Source organism: Coregonus lavaretus (assembly GCF_964263955.1).
Source record: "Coregonus lavaretus genome assembly, chromosome: 28".
NCBI classification, from domain to species: domain Eukaryota; kingdom Metazoa; phylum Chordata; class Actinopteri; order Salmoniformes; family Salmonidae; genus Coregonus; species Coregonus lavaretus.
The window spans coordinates 24,892,570-24,904,713 of NC_140015.1; the positions used below are offsets into that span (position 1 = coordinate 24,892,570).

Genomic DNA, 12,144 nt, shown 5'->3' on the forward strand with positions numbered 1-12,144 from the left:
AAATACATTAGCTGTGCGATGAGTAAAGGATGGCCTCTGCGTGACTGGGACTCCTATAGACCTGCCCCCCACATACATACACACATATGCATGTTTCCTCCTTGAACTCCTGTCTGGCTGTTTGTCAGAAGGGCCCCAGAGAATAGTGTAGAAGGTGAGGTTGTGTGTGTGGGGCCACTGAGAGCACTTATATAATCTCTCTTTGAGTCATTCTCCTTACAGGAAGACTCATAGATTCTGGGCAGGGAGTGAAGTGATAGGTCCTTGAGGGCTGAAAGTGTGGATAGGTTGTTTGATCATCCAAAACAGTGTTACAGTCTGACCCCGTCTGTGAGAGAATATACTGTCTAAGTGCTTCAGTAGGGGCCTGGGCAGAGCACTGACAATGACACTGACAAGTGACGATGGCAGTAAATCTAGGCCTTGGTGCCGAACCCTCCCACCTCAATTCCCCTCGCCACTGGACAACAACCAACGTAGTGATGATGATGAACATTGACCACTCCTGTCAATCTCAGCGGTCTGCCATGCCAGTCATCATCTCTCCCACATACCTCTAATGACAGATAGGAGCTTACATATGGATGGATGATTATCATTATGATAAATGACACATGTTGATTATGACTATGTGGGTTCCATTGATTATGACCAATCAACAAGTTTCCAACTGTCCTCCTGAAGTCTGGCGGCCCACACAACCAGTTTCTAACATAGTGTACGCACATCAACATCTTGCAGGTGCTGGGTATATAAAATAATCTCATGAAAAAAGGTAAATACCCTGGGTAGCATTCATCAGTGAGCAGGTACTGTATCTATCTTTATTTAATGAGCCCACACAATCATACAACAGTACACATTTAATCCAAGTAACAGCTTGTGTTGGACAAAACAAAGCAAATAAAAACTCAACTGTCATTCACAAAAGACTCATTCAGACACAAATACTAATCAAACAACATGGTTTTATTGTTGTTAATGGGTTGTCATAATGTTGGTCAAAACTAAGGTTATGTTCACATCTTTTAGTTTTTTCTTCGACCTACTGCAGTGTGGTTCAGCTGTGGCTACTGTAAGATGCAGACAAGAAGATAATAAATAGTATCTAGAGCTGACAGGTGAAAACATGAAGGCAAAGCAGAGGGAAGGGAGATGTGAAAGAAAGGCAGGCACATTGGAAGACAGTTACGGTTTGTCTTTAGTACAGATAGAATGAAAAGCAGTCTGTAAAGGCACCATCTGTACTGAATGGTAGGTGGCAGCTTGTTTATGTCAGCAGGGGTTCTACGCGGATGGAGAGAGCTGGGCTAAACAGTTAGTGTTGTGACAGCCACCCTCCAACCCTCCTCTTCTCCTCCACCCTCCAAAGAACAACAACAGGGCTTCTTGGAGAGGGCTGTCGTCAGGGAGACACCATGTAACACCACCCGCTCCACCACCACCACGCTATCTCAGCAACACCCTCTTTTGTGGCTCTCTACAATCACTGACACTCCAGAGATGGGGCTGGGGGAGGAACAGGGGGTTTCAGAGGTAAGGGTCTTGTCAATACTTCCCTGAACTCCCTGTCTCACCTCCATCCTGTCCCTCTCACCCCTGGTGCGTAAGTGGATGTGCCCAGACACTGTTCTAGTGTTAAAATATGATGTTGCAATGAAAACTGGAACTAGAGCCACTGCATCCAGAGAGGAGCAGAGACTGGGCAGAGACTGAGTGACAGAGAGAACAAAGGAGAGTGATGGAGAGATGGAGATGGAACACTGATGGGGGGGGGGGGGGGTATGATGGAGGGATGAAATAGATATGGTGTTTGGCCCTGGAGGAGGGTTAAATCAGCTTATTTTCACCAACAGTTCTGCCAAAAGCACTGTCGAACACACATCATCTTCCTTGTCTGAGACCCATCCTGTCCACTGCTAACCCCAGCAACTGTACTTTCCTCTTGACTTCTCACATCCACTCAAACCACACAACTTCAGCATGACCCCTGCCACCAGCTGAATAACAGTCACTACATTTCAAGGCCTCCTCTCTGGCTACTATCCAAACACAATGAGAACATTTCCCACTCTGATCTGTCACTATTATGAGCTGAACAAAAAATACATTTCCCAGCATGAAGTCTGTTAATCACAAAGGGTAGTAGTCCAAGACCCTTCCTTCTAAGGTGCAAGGCCAAACGTCCTAGCACTAAAGCCTATCTACAAGCACACTCAAGCTACAGTTACAGTAATAGAAAAATAATACTTTTTGGCAAAAGTGCTAACAAAGATGCAATGAGGGATTTATTTTGAGTTTCAACAAAACTCCTAAGTATTTAATGATGTAACATGGTCTGGGGGTGATTATGATGAAGAGGGGAGGAAGGGGATGGTGAGGTGGTAGCAACTGACTTTGAGGTTTGGAGAAGAGGGAGGTGCCTTGTCAGGAAAGGGTATCATTATCATGCAAGGCCTCCAAGCGTTACTGTGGAGTGGGGACAGTGTGACAGACATAGCTAGCACCATGTGTCCTTTAAGGACTGTCAGGAATCTCCTTCCTCTCAGCCGTAGACTCCTTAATGATCTGAAACACAGAGAACAGGGAACAGGGCATGTTAGGTTGTAGATGCAACAGTAGGGAGGGACTGTCTGTAAGTGATCTGAAAGCTTGTGAAATTGCATGTATTGAATAATACAATGTAGCATGCTGCCCTCTGGAGGAGCTAAGCAGGAAATACAAGCACATTCACGCATCTGATATGGCAATTAATCCCCCATGGGTTCATTCAATGATCTATGATGTTCTACATACCTCCCCGTCTCTAGTCTCCACAGTCCGCACTATGATGCTCCTCTTGACATGGGCCTCTGGAGAGAATTTAGTGTCCATACTGGTCTCTATACTCAGGGAGAGGGTGAGAGAGACCTTTAGCTTTCAGATGCCCATGAATCCAGTCAGAGCCGAATGCTAACTTGAGATTTATGCATCAGCACATCATTCATATGGTTTGGGTAAATTATTCAATGCCATGATAGAGTAAGCTAATATGGCTGGGTCGGGATACCCTTACTCACCTCTGAACTGCAGGTTAGAGAAGCTCTGCATTGGAACAGTGATCCTGAGGAAGAGGAAGAGAGAGTATCAGTAACTACCAGCCACCGTCCATTTTCTTTCCTTTCTTCATCACACTGTCTCCTCCTGACCCAGCTCATTGGATCCACTTTGTTTTCTCCACTTTGTTCCCTCCAACACCCTCTCTCGCCTTCCCTCCTCCCTCCTCTCTTCCTACACCTCCACCCTCCTCTCCTCTCCTCTCCACCCTCTTCTCCCTCCACCACCCTCCTTCCTCTCCACCCTAATCTCCTCACCTGCTCTCCTCTCCCTCCAGCAGCTTCCTGTAGGTGGCAATCTCTATGTCCAGGGCCAGTTTGACGTTGAGCAGGTCCTGGTACTCCTGCAGGTGTCTGGCCATCCCCTCCTTCAGGGTCTGGATCTCCTCCTCCAGATGACCCACCGTATCCTGGTAACCAGCCGTCTCCACGGAGAAACGGTCCTCCATCTCACGCAGCTGCTGCTCCAGAGACTCGTTCTGCAGGAGAGGAGGAAGCGAGGGAGAAGGAAAGGAAGGGGGAAGAGGTTTAGAAAGAGATGAAAGAGGAGAGATGGTTCAGTTGGAGAGGGGAGTCATGGGACTCATGGTCTTCTCATGTCTCATTGTTGATACAGCACACTCTGCTCTGATTGGACGACTCACTGTTCCACGGAGTGCCTCCATGTCACAGGTCATGGCCTGGAGTTGCCGGCGGTACTCGTTGCCCTCCTGTTTGGCCAATCGCAAGGCGTCTGCATTCCGAGTGGCTGCGTCGGTCAAGTCGGCAAACTGTGCATAACAACAAAAGAAGAGACAGGATAATTTAAAAGTATCTTATAGTGTGTTGTCAATGTGTGCATTGTGCAACACCTGGCTGTATGCATGTTTATCTGTATGGTAGTGTGTCTGCCTGTGCAGTAATGTTTGTACATGTATGTGCAATAGCCCAAGCTTTCTGATATGACCTTGGAGCGGTACCACTCTTCTGTCTCCTGAATGTTAGAGGAGGCCACAGACTCATACTGGACCCGAATGTCCCTCAGAGCAGCGGTCAGGTCTGGCTTGGACACGTCCAGATCCACATGGACCTGCTGGGCCATCAGCTGCTCCTGCAGCTCACGCAGCTCCTATAGAGAACCAACCACAGTCTTAAAGGTTAAAGGTCACCTCTTTCATTCTCTGAATATTCACTATTTACTTTAGAGATGGAAACAGAGGTCAGTAAGGACTAGAGATTGCCATAGAGACGAGGGGAAGCTGAAGCTCACCTCCTCGTGGATCTTCTTGAGGAAGGCGATTTCATCCTGCAGCGCGTCTATCTTCCTCTCCAACTGGACACGGTTCAGAGATGCCTCATCCACGTCCTACACACAGAGAATCCTTAGGTCAATGTGACGTGTATATTCCTCATATAAAAAGACGGGCTGTGAAGATCACATACAAAGAGGAACATGGTCAATAATAGTGAAATTGATACGAATTATGAGAGAAAGGACCTCACCTGTCTAAAGGTGTTCAAGTTGCTCTCTGCATCCTGTCTAAGAACCATCTCATCTTGCAGTCTGATTGAAAGAGAAAGAGAAAACAGACAGATAAAAGGTGAGGCAGGGTTAGGGTGCACACTAAGTCCACTCACTGGTCACCCAGAGGATCCATGCACCTCAGATAAAACATAGTTTCAGCCTATTCTCTATTGATACAAAGTCAATTAATCCCAGCCATGGGTGGGCCTGGGAGGGCATAGGCCCACCCACTGGGGAGCCAGGCCCAGCCAATCAGAATTAGCTTTTCCCACAGAAGGGTTTTATTACAGACAGAAATAGTCCTCAGTTTCATCAGCTGTCAGAGTGGCAGGTCTCAGACGATCCCGCAGGTTACACGTGGTCTGCGGTTGTGAGGCCGGTTGGACCGACATACTGCCAAATGTTCTAAAATGACGTTGGAGGTAGCTTATGGTAGAGAAATGAACATTCAATTATCTGGCAACAGCTCTGGTGGACATTCCTGCAGTCAGCATGCCAATTGGAAGCTCCCTCAAAACTTGAGACATCTGTGGCATTGTGTTGTGTGACAAATTTGCACATTTTAGAGTGGCCTTTTATTGTCCCCAGCACAAGGTGCACCTGTGTAATGATCATGCTGTTTAATCAGCTTCTTGATATGCCACACCTGTCAGGTGGATAGATTATCTTGGCAAAGGAGAAATACTCATTAACAGCGATGTAAACAAATTTGTGCACAACATTTGAGAGAAATAAGCTTTTTGTGTGTATGGAACATTTCTGGGATCTTTTATTTCCGCTCATGAAACATGGGACCAACACTTTACATGTTGCGTTTATATTTTTGTTCTGTATAATATAATAATAAATGTCTTGGTAGTCCAAAAAATATTACTATCAGATTGTAAATCACAGCTGGCCTGGTACATTGTTTGCTGCCTCCACCCATTCCGGATGCACTGTTTCAGTTTTAATGACTCAATATTTCGAACAAAAAGGGACGAGTGTAGGCTGGGACTGTCAATACAATCAAACTAGCACGGGCAATGATCAGAAGTCAGTCATAATGTGGCTAATAGGCTAGCGCACATGTATCAAACAAAAGGCCTGCGGGCCGCATAGTACACACAAGCAAGTATAAATGAGTCAACAGTTGAGTCATCTATTTTATTACATTATAGCATGATGTGCTCGCATCAGTGAATTCAACTTCAATTCCGCTGCTTTCGTGTGTCATGTTTGCAGCTGGCAGATGAGAGAAAGTATACAGACACATGCCACAGTCCTAGCTAGGCTATTAAAAGGTTGCAGTCTGGCTTCGATTTTTAAAGCTTGACAATAACCAAAGAACTAAACCTGCAATGAAACACCATGCAAAGGAGAAACATGTAGGCCCATTACAGCAACATTTGAGCAGTAGCCTAGGCTGGCTACTCAACTACAATACATTTTGAGTGCACCATACAGCAATGCTGCATTCAACCTCACGGGTGATCCATGCCGTGCAAAAAAATGAAAAACATGTTTTGAGTTTGAATGTTACAACAACCTAACGTTTTTGTTATTTGAAGTTATTAAATACTTTTTGATTAGCGTCGCAGCAACATCTGCGAACATAGCAGCAAAGGCTGGACAAATATGATTTATCTCTAATTTTGTTTTAATATGTTAAAATACTATATACCGCATCCTTAGTGGATATTATAAAGGCCATATTTTAAAAACAATGGCCTGTTTGGGTCACAGTTGCACGATTTTTTGTAAAAACAAATAGGCCATGTCTGGCCCGCAAATTTGTTGTGTTTTTTCAATATGTCCCATGCACTGATTGAGTTTGACACCCTGGGCAAGCGTATCTATTAATGTAGCTAGCTATTTATTTAGCAAGCTAAAAACACGGAGCCTAACGTTAGCTAGCTAGCTGCTGGGAGGATGTCATGTCATTGGAGTGGCTGAGTGACCAACTTTTTACCCTCATTTTGTTAGCTAGCAAGAAATGTGAATCGCTTTGCTAGCTAGCTAGCTATGCTAAACTTGAACAACTGTTATCCACAGTTAGCATATATCTTAGTTGTCAATCAAATGTATTTGACAAATTCCCATTTAAGTGTCAAAACGTGGGTTGGGACAAGCATGCATTGGCAGGCAAGCTGCATAAGGGCGAGCAGACTACTATTCCCCATCGTTTATTAGTGCAATTTTGATGACCAACTAGCTGAAAAAGTTTGAGAGGGTTTATCTAATGTGCCCTCATTAGATTTTAGCTCATCTCGCTCTGGCTAGCATTAGTTGTTGATGTGCATAGGCAACTAATGGAGAGAGCTTACCTTTTCATGGTTGTTTGAACAATAGGACTCCTGTGGTATTTACATATTTGCAGAAATCCATTCATGTGTTATTTGTGGCTTTTGGCTAATGCGTTCTAATGGTCTAAAGTGGTGCTGTTGCTACTGCCTGTAAACATACAGTCCAGTTCAAAGGGAATGATGGCAGGCCCATGTGGCAAATTACTTATTTTCATATAGGCCTACTGTAACTCTGATTGGCTATGGCGCACCGGTCTGCATAGACTCCTGTCCTGGACGAGACAGATGTTTTTATTAAGTTTTATTTACTGCAGTGTCTATTAATTGTCCAATCACACTGCTGCTTTCCCACTCTATATTGCTATAGAATTTTCACAAATGCCTTACTATATGTCATTCCCAAACATTCTATTAATTTATGTGAAAATGACCATATCTAAGAGCTCGCTTTTTTATGTGTCATATTCTTCCTGGGGGTGTATATGAATAGATTTTAATAAGATTTCATGTTGCTAAAATAATGTCAGTTCCACTTTAAGGCAGAACAGGTCTATGCAAAGTATAGTGCCATTGTTTGCCCATGGTGAGAGGAGGGACAGGAGGCAGACTAAGGCAAAGAGCAGTCTACGCAAACAGTGAATCTGAGAAACATGGCTATAAAGTATTTGTTTTGCTCTACAGCCAAATATGTTGTGATAATGCACTGATATATTATTTTATTATTAAGTCATTTTTTATGCATATAACCATGAACACTTATCTGACCTATGACCCCTAAAATGCTGATACTGTACTCTGCCTTTGTCTGACCTTAAACAACTATATGGGTAATGCAAAAGCAAAGTGCAGTATCTACAATCTAAATGTGTTTATCCAACTTTTGACTGTCTCATGATGTGTGTGAGGGTATGTCATGATCGGGATGGCCTGAACTCGGAGCCCGATAGAATACCAAGGCAAACCGCAGTAACTTCACTTAGTAACTTCACTTACTGCTGTTTGCGTTGGTTTTTACTTGGATAGTGTAGTTACTGCAAATTTGAAACTCAATTTTCTTTGAAACTGAAGATAATTGAACCAGGAGACTAGAAAGCCTGATTTCAGTCTTAATTCAATTTGACCAAAGGTGTAGTTACTGCTGGTTTCAATTGTATGGCAGAGAACATCTCTGATCTTGTCAATATCAGATTATAAATGTTTTACTGTGAAGTAAAATCATAATAGTCAAATCAAAGTGTATTGGTGGCGTACACAGATTTGCAGATGTTATCGCAGGTACTAGTACTGGTACTGGTACCCCATGTACAGTGGGGAGAACAAGTATTTGATACACTGCCGATTTTGCAGGTTTTCCTACTTACAAAGCATGTAGAGGTCTGTCATTTTTATCATAGGTACACTTCAACCAGAAAATCACATTTTATGATTTTTAAGTAATTCAGTTGCATTTTATTGCATGACATAAGTATTTGATCACCTACCAACCAGTAAGAATTCCGTCTCTCACAGACCTGTTAGTTTTTCTTTAAGAAGCCCTCCTGTTCTCCACTCATTACCTGTATTAACTGCACCTGTTTTAACTCATTACCTGTATAAAAGACACCTGTCCACACACTCAATCAAACAGACTCCAACCTCTCCACAACGGCCAAGACCAGAGAGCTGTGTAAGGACATCAGGGATAAAATTGTAAACCTGCACAAGGCTGGGATGGGCTACAGGACAATAGGCAAGCAGCTTGGTGAGAAGGCAACAACTGTTGGCGCAATTATTAGAAAATGGAAGAAGTTCAAGATGACGGTCAATCACCCTCGGTCTGGGGCTCCATGCAAGATCTGACCTCGTGGGGCATCAATGATCATGAGGAAGGTGAAGGATCAGCCCAGAACTACACGGCAGGACCTGGTCAATGACCTGAAGAGAGCTGGGACCACAGTCTCAAAGAAAACCATTAGTAACACACTACGCCGTCATGGATTAAAATCCTGCAGCGCACGCAAGGTCCCCCTGCTCAAGCCAGCGCATGTCCAGGCCCGTCTGAAGTTTGCCAATGACCATCTGGATGATCCAGAGGAGGAATGGGAGAAGGTAATGTGGTCTGATGAGACAAAAATATAGCTTTTTGGTCTAAACTCCACTCGCCGTGTTTGGAGGAAGAAGAAGGATGAGTACAACCCTAAGAACACCATCCCAACCGTGAAGCATGGAGGTGGAAACATCATTCTTTGGGGATGCTTTTCTGCAAAGGGGACAGGACGACTGCACCGTATTGAGGGGAGGATGGATGGGGCCATGTACCGCGAGATCTTGGCCAACAACCTCCTTCCCTCAGTAAGAGTATTGAAGATAGGTCGTGGCTGGGTCTTCCAGCATGACAACGACCCAAAACACACAGGCAGGGCAACTAAGGAGTGGCTCCGTAAGAAGCATCTCAAGGTCCTGGAGTGGCCTAGCCAGTCTCCAGACCTGAACCCAATATAAAATATTTGGAGGGAGCTGAAAGTCTGTATTGCCCAGTGACAGCCCCGAAACCTGAAGGATCTGGAGAAGGTCTGTATGGAGGAGTGGGCCAAAATCCCTGCTGCAGTGTGTGCAAACCTGGTCAAGACCTACAGGAAACGTATGATCTCTGTAATTGCAAACAAAGGTTTCTGTACCAAATATTAAGTTCTGCTTTTCTGATGTATCAAATACTTATGTCATGCAATAAAATGCTAATGAATTACTTAAAAATCATACAATGTGATTTTCTGGATTTTTGTTTTAGATTCCGTCTCTCACAGTTGAAGTGTACCTATGATAAAAATTACAGACCTCTACATGCTTTGTAAGGAGGAAAACCTGCAAAATCGGCAGTGTATCAAATACTTGTTCTCCCCACTGTATATAGCCAAGTTATCTTCCTCATAGTGCCACTTCACTCTTTCTCTCTGCATTGTAGGGAAGGGCCCGTAAGCATTTCACTGTTAATCTACACCTGTTGTTGTCAAAACAATTTGATTTGATTTGATTTGTGCAGTGAAATGCTTATAAAATGCTTATAAATGCTTCATCATCATAATAGTACATTACAGTATATATCATACTTTATATGTTTATACTTTACAAACATACATTTTCATTATGTAGTTCTCTAAAACTGTAGTAGAAAAAACGGTAAAAAATCTATAGGTTTACCAAACGGTTAAGTGATTAACAATTAAGAGCAGTCGGATTAAGTAATAGTAAGATTTATTTTAACAAATGAGAAGACAATCAAAAGTAAAGTGAGCATTGCATTGTGAAAAGCAATTACTTTATATGAACATGTATTACATTGTGAATGTGAAACATGTATTTACAGATGAAACACTGATTAAGTTTGGTGAAAAAGTGACTATGATTTTATGTTGTACTTAGTTAATTGAAAATGTGCTTAGAGTTTTGAAATAACTGCCTTTTTGATGATCTGTTTTGAGTTTTGTACTAAGTGTTGTGAAAATATATCACATACTGCACCAAAGCAATTGAAAAGAACTGTAATCAGAGAGCAGTGACTCTCACACATGTCTCTGGTCCATAGTATACACAGGCTCTGAAAACATTACACACTTAGATGTTCCCTTTGCCCTTTGCATCAACAAAAAAACACCCTGTGAAAACATAAACTATAACCTCATAACTATAAACTATGCCACTTAAGCAATAAACAGCATTAATAAGCATGTATTTTATGAATGAGTATAAAGGGGGAGCAGGCAACAACAGAACATCTGCCTGGCTCCCTGGTCTCTTTGTGGAAATCAGCACTATTTTGTTTCCTCCATTCCACCACACTCATTGACTGGCTGTAGGGGTCTGGTCTGGATCAAGTTTATAAAGAGGGACACCCATGAGTAGAGCCTTCTCAGACCACAGTGTTTTCAATAACTAACAAACCAAAGCATCTACTGAGCAATTTTATCATGTAACAGGATATTCAGGTATACTGAATTGTGTTATGGCAACTATCCACTTGTTGCTTTTAGACTGTAGCAAAGATTCCAATTCAAAATTAACAAGCCACATGCCATACACTAGGATTCCACAAAATCAAATTACGAATAAACAGTTAAGTGGACAGACTGCTGAAGCAATTAGAACACCACAATATCAATTAGAACACCAAAATACTAAAACAAAGTAGACTGATCAGTGCCAAAGTCTAGTGATGGAAATGAGACTGCCTCATTCTCACCTCTGTTTGAGCGTGGCCACGTCAGCAGCCATGTTGTCCCTCTCTATCTCCAGCCGGGCCTTCCCAGCGCTGAATCCGTCCACCTGCCTGCGCAGCTCCCTCAGTTCCTCCTGGAAGATGTCCCCGAGACGGCTGGGCTCCTTCCCCCTAAGTTGGTTCAGCTCCGTCACCAGCACCGTGTTTTGCTGCTCCAGGAAGCGCACCTTCTCTATAAAGCTGGCGAAGCGGTCGTTCAGACCCATCATCTCCACCTTCTCGTTGGTGCGTGTCTCCCGATACTGGGCCTTGAGGAGTGAGTCAGCCGAGAAGTCCAGCCGGTTCCCAGGGGTCCCCAGGAGCAGGGCCCCTCCAGCTGACCCCAGGGAGAGGCGGGAAATGGTGCTGGAGTGGGTCATGTGGCGGGGGCTCCCATGGAGGGAGAGGCGGCTGGAGGAGAGGCTGCTGAGCCGCAAGCCCCCACCCACGCTGCCGGCCCCCTGGTGCCCGAAACGCTTCCTGTAAGACGACAGGACTCTCTGACTCTCCATGGCAGGGAATGAAGCCGTCAGGGCACACACATGCCTTTTATAGGGATAGATACCCCCCCATCCCGAGAGAGAGTACACAGAGAGGGGCGGGGGGGACGGTCCGGTCACTGAATGGGACAGAGAGAGGGACCGACAGAGAGAGAGAGAGTGAGAGATAGAGAGAGAGAGAGAGAGAGAGAGAGAGAGAGAGAGAGAGGATGAGAGCGTCAGTGAGAGAGAGAGAGAGAGCGAGAGAGAGAGAGAGAGAGAGAGAGAGAGAGAGAGAGGAGGGTGGTTTATGTGATACTCAAAAGCTGTGTGCCAGGGATTGTTTGTGCTCGTCCACTCAGCTGCAAATGTCTCCTGGCCTCTCTCTCTCTCTCTCCCTCGTACTTGTTTGAATAGGATTTGGTGAGACAGAGCTTGGCCACCAAATCAAACCTGCCTCCCACACATGCTCAGTCACACAGACACAGATGGGGACAGAGTGTGATTGAAAGGGAAGAAGAAAAGCAGGGAGGTGAAGGAATGAGATCTC

The 12,144-nt window shown here is 44.3% G+C and overlaps 1 protein-coding gene across 1 annotated transcript; it reads right to left on the bottom strand.

Moving 5' to 3' along the window:
• Window positions 1-950: 950 nt before the first annotated feature.
• On the bottom strand, window positions 951-11,627 carry LOC311103618 (glial fibrillary acidic protein-like; the record flags this gene model as incomplete). The annotated part of the gene is made up of 9 exons (XM_084145216.1): window positions 951-2,568; window positions 2,797-2,882; window positions 3,060-3,103; window positions 3,354-3,574; window positions 3,740-3,865; window positions 4,042-4,203; window positions 4,345-4,440; window positions 4,578-4,638; window positions 11,101-11,627. The coding sequence occupies 9 exons, from the start codon at window positions 11,625-11,627 to the stop codon at window positions 2,518-2,520; spliced, it is 1,374 nt and encodes a 457-aa protein (XP_084001342.1). The 3' UTR covers window positions 951-2,517.
• Window positions 11,628-12,144: the final 517 nt, after the last annotated feature.